Source organism: Ptiloglossa arizonensis, chromosome 3 (genome assembly GCF_051014685.1).
Source record: "Ptiloglossa arizonensis isolate GNS036 chromosome 3, iyPtiAriz1_principal, whole genome shotgun sequence".
Taxonomy (NCBI): Eukaryota; Metazoa; Arthropoda; class Insecta; order Hymenoptera; family Colletidae; genus Ptiloglossa; species Ptiloglossa arizonensis.
The window spans coordinates 25135951-25153590 of NC_135050.1; the positions used below are offsets into that span (position 1 = coordinate 25135951).

Sequence of the window (17640 nt, forward strand, 5' to 3'; positions counted from 1 at the left end):
TTTTTTTTTTGGTGAAAATGAAACAGGATGTTTTTAGAGCGTATAAACATTTTATTAAATTATATATTCTTCGTATTCTATTTCCCTCCAAGACTGTACCGTTTGAAGTTCTTTCAGAGAATACTCTAATCGATGATTTAAAATATTTCTCGTCCAACTATTTTTATTTCCGATAAGTTTGACAACACGAGTAACGTTAGAATATTTAGTGCGATTTAGAGGTACTTGGAAATCTTTGAGAAACAATTATCTGTATTTATCCGAGTCTTAAAACAGTCCTACCGACCATAGATGCAAAGTAGTATACTTCCTATCAATGTTTAGATACAGAGTAGTATTCTACCTTTTACCAATAACAATGTTAGCTATTTTGTCAGAGATTTTGAGTGATTAAATTTCGAAATTAGAAATCGTCCTTGATTTTCGAATTCGAAGACAATGTTTGTAATGTTTATTGTTTGCAAAATCGTATACCGATAGTGTATCTCTGTTTCCAATATCTTGCGTTTTTAAATTTACCAATCCAGAGATATAAATAAATCTAACGCGCATCGAGTCGTTGAGATACGAGTGATAATATCTCATGATCGGTGTTAATTATTATTAAAAGTCGTGGTCGATTTAATTGGCTCGGGATAGGTGCGATGAATTCCAGCTGTTTCCTCAGTAGTACAAACTGTTTTTAGACCGACCGTGTAAATACTTTGCCGGTGAATTTTTCCCTGAGCGTATTTCGATACCCAAAGACGAGCACCAAGTGAGCTTGTACTCGTCTTTGTCAATCTTATCGTTTGAAAATTTTGAGAAATAAGCTCTGCAATTACCGACAGCATGAAATGATTCGCTCTAGGTCTCTCCAGAGGGAGCTCAGATGCGCATTTTTAATTAATTTGCCACGCGATCGAGTATTCCGAATTCTGTATCGGTTTCTTAATTTACAGCGTACGAATTTATTTATCAATGTGTCTGCCTCGACGGGACGAAAAATCGTCCAAGTTGCAAGTCGAGTCGAGCAACGAATTATTGGATCTGCAATAAATATCGTGGACCGTTCCCTGAACGAATTTGTTGAAAAAATTCAAGAAAAAAGAAATCAATTACAAATAATTTGCAGTTCGATTGGAAAGTCGCGAAACTCCTTATTTACCAATCGATTGAACAATATTATTTACTCTTGCGTTTCTTGCATTATTTTATTTACGCCAATGCATTGCGTCCTTCTCTTTTGTAATAAACTTCTTCGTTCTTTTCTTTTCTAATAAACTTCTTCGTCCTTCTCTTTTGTAATGAACTTCTTAGGCTCGACGAACGTTGAATCATTTGTAAAAAAATTCCCACGAGGTACGTAAAATTGTACTTTGAACTCGAAATTCTCTTACGTTTGCAAAAGTATCCCTTCCGAGAGAAAGAAATTGTTTTACGAGATCGATACAAACGGAACATCGATAAGACTATTTTTTCAACGTTCGAGGATAAACAGGAGTATTTTCTTCGGTCCCGTTGTATAAGCATCCTAATGCTCGAGGATGGAGAAGAGAATCGTGAAAGACGGGAGAGGATTATTATTTCGAACGGGTTCGATCGGAAAATATTCGGACGAGTGTACAGGTAATTGAACAAGACGGCTTCCGTAGCCGATTACTATTCTCTTTTTATTGCATCGAAATAAATAAAAGAATACGCACAGTTGCAAGATCGATGAAATTATATCACGGATGCGTTGCTCGATACATCGAAGCCGCGTCGCGCGCGACAGTGTCTTTAATACTTCGCCTAGCTCTAGTACAATTAAATAAATAAATAAATAAATAACTTATATAGAAAAAAATTCGAAGGACAATCGACTGCGTCGTGTACACCGAAACGTTCACATCGATATCGTAGAATAAACGCACTCTCGATCGCGAGAGTCCGCGTTAATCGATATTAACAATCGCGTTCGTTGTTAATACCGATCATCCACATCGAAGTTTTTTCGTCGATAATCGTTTCCCTCTAGAATAATTTAATACGATCGTAAACTATCTGTAGAGTGCAATAAATAAAATACATCACATACGATATTGAATGACGTTTCCATAAAAATTCGTTCGCGCGTCGTTTGAATAAATTAATGCGACCACCGATATTTTCGCTCGATAAATGTCGTAACGGCGGTTCCTGTGTTCGTTGACACAAGTCTTTCGATCGTACGTAAAATAAACAACGGTGGAAAAAATAGAGAAGATCGGTGGCGGATCTAAACTCGCCCGAAGCTTAATCACTTCGAGGAACCTTTCCGAAACGTTCGACGAAAGGTAAAGATTACTATTACTAATTCAATTATAAAAAAAAAAACAATACTAAACGGAGAGAACCTGCAAATACACAGTCTTGGACGAGGGAAAAACGACCTCAAAAGAAGTCTATCGCTAACAATACAAGTTTGAAATTAAACGTTAACTTAAATTAAATGTTGACAGACACGTGTCGATTTTACTACCGGTAATTCGAGACTAGAATTCGGAAACTTTTCCAAAGCGAAACGTGTCTCGTTTCGAAAAATTCATCGTGTTGTTCTTTGATCCTGCTCGAAGAAATATGTCCGCCAGAACGCGGGAACCGCCGCGGTGAAAACAATGAACGTGCAAATGCAACGATTCGCGATGGAGAACGGACTCCGGATAGATTCGTTCTAATACATTTCTCTCGTCAGTGGCTCAACGTTGTCCTCGTCGAGTCATCGGAGTCGTGTCTCTCGGGACTGAGAGCGATCTCGAGTTTCTCGTAGTTTCAGTAATTGTTTATCACGGAGATGAAATTATCGAGACGATTCAATTTCCAAACTTTCCTCGATCGACTTCGCTCCCATTCTCAGGAGTTTGTGATATTTTCACTGCGACAACGACGATTGCTACTTATCGAAGTTCGCGGGAACAATTGTTACGCCATTGCATCTATGGCTCGTTCGACGAGTCGTGTCACCAGTTATAAATTGGTACACGGTGTTCAGACAGAGCAGGCAACATTCTTCGTGCAACATTTTTCGATTGGTTATAATTTTCTTGCGTACCATATATGTAAAGAGTTACAAAAATCAAGAAACGAACAGAAATGGCGACTACAATGGCCTCGATGCGTTCCGCGAAACGATGCAGTTTCTCTAGCGGGATTGGCAAGTGACCAATGTTCACGCGACTCGTTGCAGTCAGTAGTTACCAGTCTCTGTTTCGTGTCTTGGCACGTGTATGTTTACCCGGTGACTCGACTCGTCGAACGGAGTACAATTCGGACGAAGATCTAACGAAATCTATCAGTTCAGAAATCGAATGTTGCGAGATTAATCGATGGATTACGATATAGGCCAGTGATTCTCAATCACGGCTCTCGCCATGATCGGTACAAGGTTACGTTGCAGCGTCGACGTAAAAGATTCGTTCGAACGGTCTACGTCTACGATCAATAAATAACGAATTGGCTAAATAAATTACTAGAAACGGAGAATACACATTCGTGCAGGAACGAAGAATTGAAAGTTAAGGAAACGACGCAGACAGAAGAACACATTCCGATGTGATTCTTGGAAACAATCGTTCGCGAGGCCCCCCTCCGCTCCCCCCCCCCTGGTAACGGGGGGCTGATGATTTCTCCTCTACCCTGTCTTCGTCGCGTTCTTCCATTCCATGGTTAGTTACTTAGTATCCTAATTAGTGTAAGTTCGTTAAAGAGTTTAAGCTCGGACGGAGGACGGTCCGTAATACTGTTCAGGCGGCCTAGGGTCGAGAGATCATATATTTTCCTTCGTTCTTTAAGCGTTTTGTTCTCTCGACTGTCTTCATTCTCGCCCTGTATCCAGCGCGACGTCGTTCTTCCAAATTAAATGAGCTGGTACTCGTCGTCGACGTTTCTCCGGGACTCCTTGAACTTCTGCAATTAAAATAAAAGTGTTCGCGGTTTAAAAATGGATCCTTTTCACTCTGGTCGGCTCGTCTCTCGCGAACGAGCGTTATTCGATTGGAAAACTTATCGTTTCCAAAACGAAATAAAGATAATACACAATTTCTATTGTGATTCTAACGAATTTCTATCGAATATCTCAATAAATTATATTGTATAATTCAAATTCAAATTTTTCTTCAAAGAGTGTCAAAGTAAACTTTTCGACTGTTTATATTCACGTTTGGGGGACTAACGAAATATTAATAGAATCGTCGTCCGACGAATCAATGATTCAGTACTGCACAATTATCGAACACTTTTATAGTTTGATTTAGAACTGTACAATTATCGAACACTTTTGTAATTTGATTTAGTACTGTACAATTATCGAACACTTTTATAGTTTGATTTAGAACTGTACAATTATCGAGCACTTTTATATTTTCTATATTACAAAATTAACAGATTTCCGTCGATCGATTCTCGCACTCCAAAAAAGTGACAAATAGATTTCAATGATCCGTTACGGTAATACCTCGGTTAATGATCAAATTGGTTACCCGGATTCTTTATAAGGAGTCATCCCCACCACTGTTCGCTCGAGCGAAGATCGTTCCCGAGAATATTTCTTCTCTTCGAGTTCGATCGGTTCGAACGTAAAATTCTCCGCGTGGTTTCTTAATCATTGGTAAATTATCATTGATAATTGTCCCGTTTTTCCGACACCAACGTACCGCTGTATCTCCGTAACCGAGGGCACGGTCACGTTCGCGCGAAATCGATTTCCTTATACCTCGAGCGAGTTACACACGACATGATAAAACATCGAACTCGAAAGAACCATAAATTGTAACCGGAGGAAATTACGAGTTATCTCAGATAAGCGATTGCAACTAAATTGCGCGATGAAACGTAATACGTGTCGCGAGAAGGCCACACGAGAGTTCACGATGCGATTGTGGCTCGTGCCAGCGACTACGTTCCTTTAATTTTTCATCCACGACCAATTATCGCTCTACGATTGCATTCGTAATTAACAGGCTACGAGAGAACCGTACGAATACAGATCGACTCGCGTTCATCGATATCAAAGGTCTGAGTCACTTTAACGCCGGATCGTTTGAGATCGCCACGATGAATTTACATAATTACGTGGAAAAAGGACGCGATCGTTTAACCCCTTAGCACTCCTATGTCGAGTCTGGCTCGACATTAGATTTCTTACACCAATTCTAATGGCGAGCTAGACTCGACATCACAATTCTTACGCAAACTTCAGCTAGACTCGACATCATACAACACAATGGAAGTGAAAATATAAATGAAAAATATATTTGTTGCACACTCTGCATCGTTTCGATACAACATTATATCAAGATCTTTTTTTTTATCTGTTTAGTAAGTTAATCGAGAACTCGTTTGTAGGTAAACAAAAATTAAGGAGTGCAGAGGGTTAACAGGTGTTCGTCGAATTTCAAATATTAGAAGAAGGAATAGGTAAATTTTATTTTCGTTTCGCGAATCTCGAACGTCGATTTTGGTGATAATTCTCGAAGAATGGATAATCGTTGATCATTTCTGAAGAAAAGAAAAATTTTGAAGCTTACCAGTGGCAAGGGGAGAATCTTCTCTTCGGCGACGAACATATCAGGGTTGTTCGCTAAAATTCGCACGATGCGTTGCAAAGTCTCGAGTCTGTTGTTTGTGGCTGATCTTCGTCTACGACCTCTGAAATTAGACGGAGAAAATTGGTTGAGAATAAGGTCAGTGTACGCATTGTTCAAAAAAAAATATAAGTAGACATCAATATGGTATCAAACTATAATATAGATCATATAGACGGTGCATACATTCTTCGAAAAGAAATGTAAGTGGACATAAAATGGTATCGAACTCGATCGTATCGGTGCATCCATTGCTCGAAAACAAGTATAAGTAGACGTTGCCATGGTAGATAATTTCTAGATCTATCGATAATTGTACAGAAGCTAGATCTTCGAGGCAACGGAGCATCAAGATTTCAAGATTACGCGTTCTTCGTGTTCTAGATCCGTGAAACGGAATATTTATGCGAATAAATCAATTGGTTTCTTTCTCGACGGTCTCTTATTTCTTTTCTTTTCTTTCAAAGGTTGCGATAGCGGGGAGGTGTGAGAGATGAAACGACATTTCACTCGATCACGTGCATCAAACGTGTCGGAAGCATCGAAAATGGTGACACGTGCCGTTGAAAGACTGTCGAGCATGCGATCATAGATCATTAGGAATATATTGACACAAATTATTTAACTCGTGTCTTATCGCCGAGGACGTACGTATATTGCCGCGTAATCGTTGAAATTGTGCAAGTTTCGATGCAACCAGGCGTAATTACGTTCCGCGATTAACTTTCGCTTGTTAATGATTCGACAGCGTTGCAACGTGTTAGATGGTCGAATTTTAAACGCAACGAAGTGTAAAAGCGCGAAGAGAGATTTCTTGGAGGGAATATATTTCGAGAAGACTTTAATCCGTTTCAAATATCGAATCTTCTTTAATCGAGTGGATGTCCTTTAATCGAATTATGTACGTGGAACATCTATCGTCGGTTTTCCAAAAATTCCTTTCAGTTACTTTTAATCGATAACTCGCGAATCGAGTCATTTTCCAAGCGTTGACATTCCTTATTTAGTATTTTAACGATATTTAATATTAATTAAATTTCTAGCCAACAATTGGCCATCAAAATGTGCTAGCTCTTTAAATACTCTTTCACACCTTCCAAAGACTCCACTTTTGCATTTAAATTACTATCGGGATAAATTATTCGTCTCATTCAATGTCTATCGTTTCTATTTATGTTAGTATACTTTGCAGTTTCTCAATTTTAATGGAAATCAATCAAAGTTCTCATTCTTTGTAGAAATTCTCTCCTGGGATGTTCAAGATCGAAATATCAAAAATACCATTGTTCTCTTCATTCCTTACAATCTCGTCTTCCAGATGGCTTATTTACCACGAATTTCGATCGTGAATAATTTCCATCGAGTCACCAAACTTCTTGATAAAACACATTCAAGATCGAAGTATCGAAAATAACATTATTCTCTCCACTCTTTACAATCTTCTCTTCCAGATGGTTTATTTTCCTCGAATTTCGATCGTAAATAATTTCCATCGATTCAGCAAGATTCTTGACAGAACACGTTCAAGATCGAAGTATCAAAAATACCATTGTTCTCTCCACTCTTTACAATCTCCTCTACCAGATGGTTTATTTTCCTCGAATTTCGATCGTAAATAATTTCCATCGAGTCACCAAGATTCTTGACAGAACACGTTCAAGATCGAAGTATCAAAAATAACATTGTTCTCTTCCCAACCGGTTCTTTTTCTTTAAATTCGACCGTGAATTATTCACTATGAGCCGTACTGTTTGAGCAAACACGAGCGGACAATGCGCTGGGGAATCGAATTTGCATCGCGTTCCATTTTCACGCGTACTCGTTTAATACTAAAAATACAATTTCTGCTTCTTTCGTTTAATCGTCCACTCGAGTACGCGCTACACCGTACGCGGTACAACGAACGTCGAGTTTGTTTTGCTTCTCGTTCGCTCGTCCAGAAGTCGTGTAAATCGTTTCGCGGCTCACAATGGTCCATCAGTGAAGTCGAGAGACGCTTGTTCGTTCTTCGAAAATGTTCCCCTTTCCGCGCGAAATTTTCCCACGAAACGAAAGGTCAATCGGGGTGTGTCCCCGAGGACCTGCCCGCTTTTATGTAACGTCACCCCGGCCGTGTGATCGCGCGAGAGCGAGCGAACGATGAAAACTGAGCGCGAAATTTCAAACGATCGCGCGCGAGATTTTAATCTCGCTTTAACGCGTGCAAATATTGGCATAACGGGACAAAGATTTTCGCACGGAGATGGTTCGTCGTTGGTTCGACTCGAGACGAATTTTCTACGACGAGTAAGAACTGAATAGGAATTTATTCGTGCGGCATTCGAAGGAGTGGTAACCAGGTTAGAAGTTCCATTAGGTCGTGGCGTGTTCCATCTTTCTTTCCCTGCGGACCAACGCGCTTCGAATTATATTATTCAGTCTGCGTCTTTACGTACACGCGCGTTTCACCACCCACCCTGGACCATCGTCGGTACACGCACGTAGCTTCTTAGAGATAAAATTTTCACGACTGGGCGTAAGTAGACTAACCCTCGCGAGTAGAATAACTTTTGCTAGTAAAGCAGCTTTTCCTGGTGGGGGAACTTTTGCTGGTACTTTTACGAGCAGAGTAACTGTTGCGAGTAGAATAATTTTTGTGAGCAGAGTAGCTTTTCCAGCTGGAGTAACTTTTGCTGGTACTTTTACAAGTAGAGTATTCTGTTGCGAGTTAACTTTTTTCAGTAGAATAATTTCTGCGAGTAAAGTAGCTTTTCCAAGTAGAGTAATTTTTGTTGGTACTTTTACGAGTAGAGTAACTTTTGCGAGTAAAGTAGTTTTTCCAGATGGAGTAACTTTTGCTAATACTTTTACTAGTAGAGTAACTGACCCGAGTAGAGTTAACTTTTCCATCTAGATTAACTTTTGTAATTGATTGCAAATGTACTTCGTAATTACTGATCAATTTCAGCGACAACTTGATTTTCTTTGACAATTGTGAATCGATCGCAGTAATAATTATAAAGTAGGTATTCAATTTCTAACATATATTACTCTCTGATGAGTAATGTAAAATAATGTAAATTTCATTTGACGTTTATTAAATGATCATTTATTATTACATCTTGAAAACGGCATTCATACATGTAATCATCCAGAACTATTTATACGACAGCATATATTATTCTTTTTATAATTGTTATAGACGATTTGTTTTTCATAGATAAATATTCTACTTAAATAATGTTTCTTATTTGTCACAACGATGCAGATGTGTATCGTCTGTAATTCGATCTGATTTAATATCGTGTTGCCTGATAACAGATTATACCAGGTATTTCTATAACGGTTTCAATCTCTTTGGAAATCCACTGATTTCATTTCCCAATTTTTCGCAATAACTGCGCTCAGCGGAATTCTAGCAAAATGTTCCTTTATCCGATGCTCGTAATATCACTTCAACTGTTAATCTATACAGTTACCGGTATATTCGAGTGCTCATTATCTTATTATTTTTCGATACCCCGATCCAAATTCTCGAACTCCTTCAAACTCGCGGAAAATTTGTTAGCGATGTTTCGACACTTCTTACTAGCTTTCAATTCGAAAGTTTCCGTTGTTATTCGGTTCACGTCTATTTGATATAAATTGATTTCTATTTACCTGAATTTTTTTATCTTTTATCTTATCGATCGTCGCGTTATTTTTCCGTTCGTATATAGTCAATATTTTTGTATATGAAAAAAATTGAGAATACGATCGAGATCGGATGATACATTGCCTAAAATTATGCATACAATAGTAAAAAATTACATAAAATTTGCTTAAAGATTAAAGAATCTTGCTCGAAAAAAGTTTCGCTCGTACATTAGCAATACAACAATCTTCACAATTAAATACGTAACGTTTCATTTATATGCCACCAGGAGCAATTAAAACATTAGCTACCGCATTGAACGATAAAATCTAATTTAAATATTCTCTGATCGTTTCGAGCAATGTATTAACACTTTGTCGGTATGAAAATAGATCACGATCGAGCAGAACTCGAGAACTCGTTCGATAATTCTTTAATCTGCGTACACTGACCAGGACTTCGCCTTGTAATAATTGTTTGAAACATTTCCTCGCAAAATTACCAAAATCCAAAATTCCGTTTCGGTATTCATACGAGAAAATCGAATCTCTTTGTTCGACTGTTAAACATTTAGGCTAAAGTACCAGCTAGGAATGTTCCTTATAGTCATTGTCCACGACGATAAAAATAGGAAAATAATTTTGTTTCTCGATAAAAAAAATTCGTTTTAATAAAATTTCAGAACGCAAGAAATGGGTCCTTCTTGGACCTTGTTGGGTTCTTCAGAAAGTCATTTCGTTTTTTTTTTTTTAAGTGAAAACGAAACACGATTTTTTCAGAATGTACACACGTTTTATTAAATTATATATTCTAAACGAAATAATTATTCGAACAATCCAATAAAATACAATATTCGCAAACCTCTGTTCACAGCTGCCATTTTTTACCTCGCGTTTAAATAATCCCGCTTCGCGTCGAACACGAGTAAGTTTCATTCGAATGCGACACCCGAAAAAAAAAAAGAAAAAAGAAAAAATAAAAGAAAACCAACAAGCCTTGTATAACATAATACACCGAGAAACGCGTGACAGTTACTCGAGGTCTGTGACTCCGTCGAGGTATTTCCCGGTTAGTAAGATATTTTTTCTCATTTCTCGTGGAATACGTGACCGGTCTCTTATATCGTCGAGCCGTAGAACCACCCTGTTTAGACCTTATTCGGATGGCCGAGATCAGCCTTGTCACGCAGACGATAGTAAAACGAACAGAGGCAGGAAGCAACAAGTTGAATTCTAATGTCGGCTCCACCGAGAACGTGCGCTACATTTCGTGCAGATTTTTTTTTTTCTTCCCACCGTCGTCACCACCACCACTATCCCTGGTTAATGTAACTCCTCGAGGAGTGGTGGAAAGCGAAGAGGAAGAAGAGGGGAGGGACACGCGCGAATTGAAATTCTTCCGCGCGGAAATTCGCGACAGAGTAAATTAAAAAAGCGGGAGCGCGCGAGCGAATTCGAAAATAGCCGGAGTGTTTGTTATGTGACGCATATGCGTGTACGCTCGGAGATTCCTGAACCCAGAATCAGACATTGCACTACGAGAATAACTTTTTTCTTCCTTCCTTTTCTCTTTAAATAGATCTTTATTCTCGGCACTATCGCGTTGTACGATGATGTAATGAATTTCTCGTTGCCGTAGGAATTAACGGGCTCGTTCCGGTGTGTTGCGAAACGTTCTTTTGGAAAATACCAACCCGGTTCCTTCGATGGAAATCTTTGGAAGAATATCGCCGTGGTATGTTCTTTATAGAGATACATAGTTCTCGTTGTAGTTCCTCTTTCGAAAAAGTGACTCCTGTCGAAATATTCTCAACAAAAATTACACAGATCGGGAACAAATCGCTTCGCTTGTTTTCTTTAAAGAAGTGTGCGTTTTACTTTACATAGAAAACAATTTCCATTTTCTATAGATACCAAGTAGGTAACTTTTTCTGGTACTTTTACGAATAGAGTAACTGTTGCGAGTAGAGTAATTTTTGGGAGTAGAGTAGCTTTTCCAGGTGGAGTAACTTTTGCTGGTCTTTTACAAGTAGAGTAATTGTTGCCAGTAGAGTAATTTTTGGGAGTAGAGTAGCTTTCCCAAGTAGAGTAACTTTTGCTGGTCTTTTACAAGTAGAGTAACTGTTGCCAGTAGAGTAATTTTTTGGAGTAGAGTAGCTTTCCCAGGTGGAGTAACTTTTGCTGATCTTTTACAAGTAGTAACTGTTGCGAGTTAACTTTTCGAGTAGAATAATTTTTGCGAGTAAAGCAACTGTTCCAAGTAGAGTAACTTTTGCTGGTACTTTACAAGTGACTGTTTCAATCCCCCGGAAGATTATCTTTTCTCTCTATTCGGTATTATTCTTTCCCTTCATCGAAGACTGTTTAAGGTTTCAATCCTTAGGAATTGTCCCGAAGGATTTACACTAAATTCTAAATGTAAATTTTGCAGGAAAATCATCTAACACTGTCTGAAAAATCGTTGCGCAAAATCGATTTCGTTAAAGGTTCTCGTTCATTGTAGCCTCGTCTACGAAGTACACTTGCACCGTACAAGTCTCAAGAAATTCCCACGGTCGACAAGCGATAGGTACTCGCCTGATAAGCGATCGACGATAAGTCCCGAATCGTGATTCGTAACGATCGTGCACGGTGATACGAGCGCGTGCTTTTTCGTGCACGCGTTCAATTCTCTCGTTTCCGCGATCAATTCGCGATCGGGTTTTCCCGAGAAGATCCCAATTCGGAATCACACGCGCGGATCGTTCCACGTGGACGTGATCCATCAACGAGCGATCGTTTCACGACTTCCGACAGCTATTTCTTTTTTAAGACAATCGGCCAACGAGAGGAAGGGGAATTGTGTAAAAATAGAACGGAAGATGAGCGATAAATGAATATCATCGAAATTCTTGGCGAGGCTCGATAATGACCAGACATCGCATTACTCGTCACGCGTTGCGAGAACTCGAGATTAAAAGGGGCGATAGGTAACCTTTAGGGGCTTTTTATCTAGGAATTTTGCACGGCAGGTGGAAACGAACGTTAACGTTTCATTTCGGACGCAACCGAACCGATAAAATCACCGGGTACAACAATTCGACGATACCGGACGACCTTTATGAAATTACGTAATTGGTCACTTACATTTTATCTGGATCCAACACGCCGAATGCAACCGGCACGGTCACTACTTTTCCCCGCACGTTTTCCAAACCCATCAGCGTTTCTATTTCGGCGAGCCTCTGGTCTGAAACTCGCCTTTGCCTGCTGCAAATGCAATAACCATGTATGAGCATACATCGAAACGGAAATTTGCTTCGGTGACGTTCGTCTTGGGTGAGTCGAGATGCAATTGGATAGAAAAGTGTCGCAGATTTTTGGAAACGCAGTAACCATGCATGAGCATACATCGAAACGGAATTTGTTTCGGTGAGGTTTGTCTTCGGTGAGTCGAGATGCAATCGGGCGGAAAAATTTCCCAGATTTTTGGTAACCGTTGCAAAAATCGCGAAAGAACATCTTGCACAGGATTGAGTTCGTTTTTCGTGTTTCTCTGTACGTTTCCAGTAATTATGGAATAATTTGTTCTTGAATTCACGGTACATGTACAGTTTCGTTCTTTATCGTACGAAGATACGTACTATTATTATTATACACTTGGCGAACGAAACACTCGCTTTGCATATAATGTGTTTAGAGTAATCTTCGAACTTGGGGAATCTAAACGCGGAGGCATCTTTATCTTTCCCGTACATCTGTATTTACCGAATTTGCGTCTATAAATAACTGAATTCGCCGAGAAAATAGATACGGGACACTTCACACGAGTGTGCGAGTACTCGATCGTTGTCGTGCTCGGTGTCTACCTCTTACAACAACCGTGACGATCGATCGATCGCCTAAGAAATTTCACGTAACGTAACAATGACGGAAATCGTTTCAATTACCTTCAATTTTGCAAAATTGAACACACTTTCCAACTTCTTTCTAATATCGGTTCGTTCAAGTGTCTATCCAGCAATAATTAACAAGCATCTAAACTCGAAAGTGTCCGAAGTGCTCGAATCCGCTAAAAAATGTTACCTAAAGTGAATATTGAATATTTTACCGTGCAAAGTATACTAAATTCTATTTCAATTTAACATAATCTACAAATTTCTTTTCGATACGTCTATATTTAAACAATCACCTACAATTTACCCGTACTCGAACCAATCGGATCAAAACGAAAACTTTCCTCTCGATTTTCGAGACACTAACAGGTATCCGTAATCGAGCTACATTCGATAAGTAAAAATTTTCGAAGCATCGATAGGTAACTATAATCAAGCTACGTTCGATAAGGAATAATTCAATGGTGCAAAATCGCTTATCGGGTGTTTTCACGTTACTTTTGCTCGGTTTGCGCTCCGTCCACCAATGCTTACACAGAAAACAAGAAATTGTACAAACATCCCGGTAGCACCGATAAAGCAGCATTAATAATAAACCTGTACAGTCACCGGCCGGGAACAATTTTTATTAAGCGTTCGCACTACGAAACGAGCGTTCGCGAAAGAAGGAAAGAGAACTCAGTCGAGGTTACTGCAGTGCACGGGTATTTGCGGTATCATTGTCCATACGCGTAACGATGACTTTACAAGCAACCAACAGTGTGTGTAATTACATCAGCGAGTAAACTTTCACGGGACGAGCGAGCGCGCGAAACCTCGAGAAATCGATGTTGCAAATCATTCCCATGAGATCACTTGGGCGTTTCGCGCGGTGAACCAAGTGAGAACAGGAAGCCACGAATTCGAACGGAGATTCGAAACGCTCTGTTCTCTGTTTAAATATTGGGTTGTTCGGGAAGTCGTTTTCGGTTTTTCTTTTTGGTGAATATGAAACACGATTTTTTAAGAGCGTGTATACGTTTTGTTAAATTATGTATGCTCCATTTTGAAACGAAACGAACTTTCGAAAACGAAATGACGTTCCGAACAACTCGATAATTATTGCCCCTCCAACCCTCATAGAATTAACGAAACGAACAGTACGGATTCGAGGAGAATCGTGGCGAAAGTCTTCGACTTCTATCGCTCTACAACGATACTTTTGAAACTTCGAGTACGTTTCGATGGATTTGTTATAAATGTTTCTAAATGAAAAGTACTCGTAAAATTCAACAAACGATATCGTCGATTCTTACCCCAAAGTATCTCACGAAACGCGCTGCAACGAGTACCGGTATCTTCGGTGGAAGATTGTTATTTTGTCCATTGTCGAACACTTTTGTTCATTATTAAAAAAAAGCATCGCGTCGTTACCGTATAGACCCTCGTGAATCTCGTGTAACATCGTTACATTAGCAGCGTCTTTGACGAAGATTATTCCTTATTACAAAATTTATGCTTCTCTCTTATCGTTATCGTACGAATCCTCAAAAGTGGAACGTGCAATATCGACAAAGTACCAAAGTCTTTGGACAAATAGTGTTCCGATTCGCATTTTCGCGTACTGTTGAAAAACAAAAATCTAGGCAATTTATTTACTCTTGTAACTTACTTTACTATTGATCGTACTATTTTACTATATTTCTGAACTAATTTTAATCAATTTTTCTTTAACCAATTATACTATTTACTGATTTTACTATTTTACTAAAATAATATTTTACTATTAAAAATACTTGAAATCTAGGTAATTTATTTACTCGTCGTTCTCCCTCTCTGTACGTAATTTCATCGATTCGGTCGAACAATTCGAATGATCGCGAAACATACGTTCGAATAGATTCGACGCTGTTCGAAAGCAAAGCGGTAAGGTGTATTCGCGCGTTTTCATATCGTCGGTGAAAAATGTACGATATACACATCATCCTGCAAGCTGCACGGGATGATACCGTGTTTGTCGATCGTGGTTAATTTCGCCTCCGCGATCGACACGCTAATCTTCTAAGCGTATGTGGGACGAAATCCTCCCACCCGTCCCCCCTCATCACTCGCGTTATCACCGCGTTATCGATATTCGTAGGAGGTTCTGGCGAAAAAAAGACGCTGGATTAATCGAAACCGGTTGATTCATCCCCCGTGGAGCGCACGAAGAAATTTTTCTTCAAACGACGGTAGGCTCGTCCGTTCGCGATTACGCGAGAAACGAAGCCGCGAGATACGACTGTAAAGCTGTCGCGACGACGTCTTGGAAATAAATCGACGATATCGGTGCAGATAGCGATCGCGATTCGAGCGAGAAACGACGTTCGACGTTGTAGTGGGATTGTTCTCGTCGAGATTGTTCGAAACCGGAGGAAATTCTCGCGCGTGCATCGTAATGGACAATCGTGGCCGAACACTCGAGGAGGACCACGACCGCGATGCGGATGAATTCGATTCGGTTCACCGCCGCGCGCGATTTCACGCGGGAACGCAACAAGTTGCGCGAGACTTCGAAATCTACGGGACTCGCGAGTGCTACGAAATTGTTATCGATATCGCGGGGCATGCTAGAACCACGCTTCCTATCGACCGGATCAACTGCGAGGAGTTACTCGAATTGCACGCGGATCGTGTAGAAGTGAAGCGCTGCGCGTTGCAACCGATCGGCATTCACGGTGCAACGAGTCTCGAATTCGTTTCGAATCGAAAGGAAGGAGGACCGTGTGATCGGTTCTAACGAGAAAAGTGGATACGTGTTCGAGTGTGACGGGTGCAACGATCGATTAGACGTAAAGATTGAAACGAATCTCGATCGCGGGGATCGTTCTCAACGGAGAGGAGATTCTCATAGCTCGCGAGAAACGAACGCGATTTTCGATCGTATTAAATTCTTCCCATCCCCTGACTCTGTTTTTCGCTTTCCCACGATTCTGAGAGTTATATTTTTTTTTTTTTAAAGAATATGCAATTTTTCCGTTTCTCGTAGTTTTAGGGGCAATTACAAAGATCAATTTTTCAGTTTGGTAGAATTTTAAGAAGGATTGAATTTCCTCGGAAGGATACTCAATTTTTCAATTTCTTAGGATTTTAAGAAGGATTAAATTTCCTCGGATGGATACTCAAGTTTTCGGTTTTTCGTACTTTAAAGGGTACATTCTCTCACGAGGATCTTACAATTTTGAGCGTTAAATTTCCTCGGGAGGATATTCAATTTTTTCTCGTATAATACTAAGCGTTAATTTTCTCGAGAGGGTGTTCAATTTTTCGTACAATTTTAAACCTTCATTCTCTCGCGAGAATATTCAATCTTTTCAATCCCTCGCGTCAATCGACCGTCAATTCTTTTTCAAAGATATTCAATTTTTCGTACAAATCGAAACTTTAATTTTCTCGCTAGAATATTCAATTTTTTCAATCTCTCGCGTCAATCGACCGTCAATTCTTTTTCAAAGATATTCAATTTTTCGTACAAATCGAAAGGTTAATTTTCTCGCTAGAATATTCAATTTTTTCGATCTCTCGCGCCAATCGACCGTCAATTCTTTCTCAAAGATATTCAATTTTTCTGACAAATCGAAAGGTTAATTTTTTCGCGAGAATATACAATTTTTCCGCTAGAGTATCACGATGGAAGGTAGATTACTCACACGTGGAGGTCTTACCTAAGCAAAGAGGGTGGTCTGGCGTACGCCGCTCCTGGCATCAGAACCACGACCAGGGCGCAGAACATCAGAAACATGGGGAACAGACTGATCCTCGCTACCATCGGATTGCTCATATTTCTTTTACTCGACGAAACGAAATCACCAACGAACAAGTTCCTTATTATTTTTCTTTTCTTTTTTTTTTTCGACAAATTCGCACGTGTACGGTCTCCTTTAAGCGAACACACTCGAAGCGGCACACTCGTTCGCGACCAATTAACACTTATCCTCTCCCGTACGGTTACTCGCTACCGATGAATCGTTCCACCGATCAATCTATTTACCGTAATCGCGTTTTTTTTGTATCCTCGTGGGCTGGCCCTATCCTTGTCGCTTTTGTCTCTTGGTGAACTGTAGCGTACCGTCGTTCGCTTCGGGCATATATACTCGAAGGAGAGTGCCGCCTCCACCTCCCCACTCGGCTCCGTGGCCCATGCCCCACTCGACCGGATCCTCCCTCACTTTTATCTCTTTCCTAGACTTCGACCCTTTTCCCTGGATTCACCTTTCTCTCCGGGGAACCGTGTCGAGCAATTAGGCGGCACAGGGTTCTTACGTCGACGACAACGTTTCGTACGCGCAACGACCGCGAAATAACCGCGTGGAAAGTTCGTCGATCTTCGTCGATCGCGTAACGACCTACGATGGGTGATCGAATTATTTCGAACATCCTGGAACTACCAGTCATTCGAAATTCGAGTCGAGAATTGATTTGTGAAAGTGCACTTGATTCGTAGTTAACGTCTTGGAATTATTTGTATAGTTTTGCGATTAAAAAATATGTACAATGGGTGATCGAATTATTAGGAACACTTTGAAATTACCAATTAGTCGAAATTCGGGTCG

At 39.9% G+C, this 17640-nt stretch overlaps 1 protein-coding gene across 1 annotated transcript; it reads right to left on the reverse strand.

Moving 5' to 3' along the window:
• Window positions 1-1632: 1632 nt before the first annotated feature.
• LOC143144412 (uncharacterized) lies at window positions 1633-17113 on the reverse strand. The gene is made up of 4 exons (XM_076306777.1): window positions 16753-17113; window positions 12321-12443; window positions 5526-5646; window positions 1633-3906 (listed from the first exon to the last, which is right to left on the reverse strand). Exons 1-4 carry the CDS (start codon window positions 16866-16868, stop codon window positions 3856-3858), a joined length of 411 nt encoding a protein of 136 aa, XP_076162892.1. The 5' UTR covers window positions 16869-17113; the 3' UTR covers window positions 1633-3855.
• Window positions 17114-17640: the final 527 nt, after the last annotated feature.

Excerpts from the sequence above, each read along its gene's own strand:
- LOC143144412 (XM_076306777.1), bottom strand. The coding sequence starts at position 16,868 with ATGAGCAATCCGATGGTAGCGAGGATCAGTCTGTTCCCCATGTTTCTG. Across the intron at positions 12,444-16,752 it reads AGACCACCCTCTTTGCTTAG|CAGGCAAAGGCGAGTTTCAG; the intron begins GTAAGACCTCCA and ends TTGCATTTGCAG. Across the intron at positions 5,647-12,320 it reads GTGTTGGATCCAGATAAAAT|AGGTCGTAGACGAAGATCAG; the intron begins GTAAGTGACCAA and ends GTCTAATTTCAG.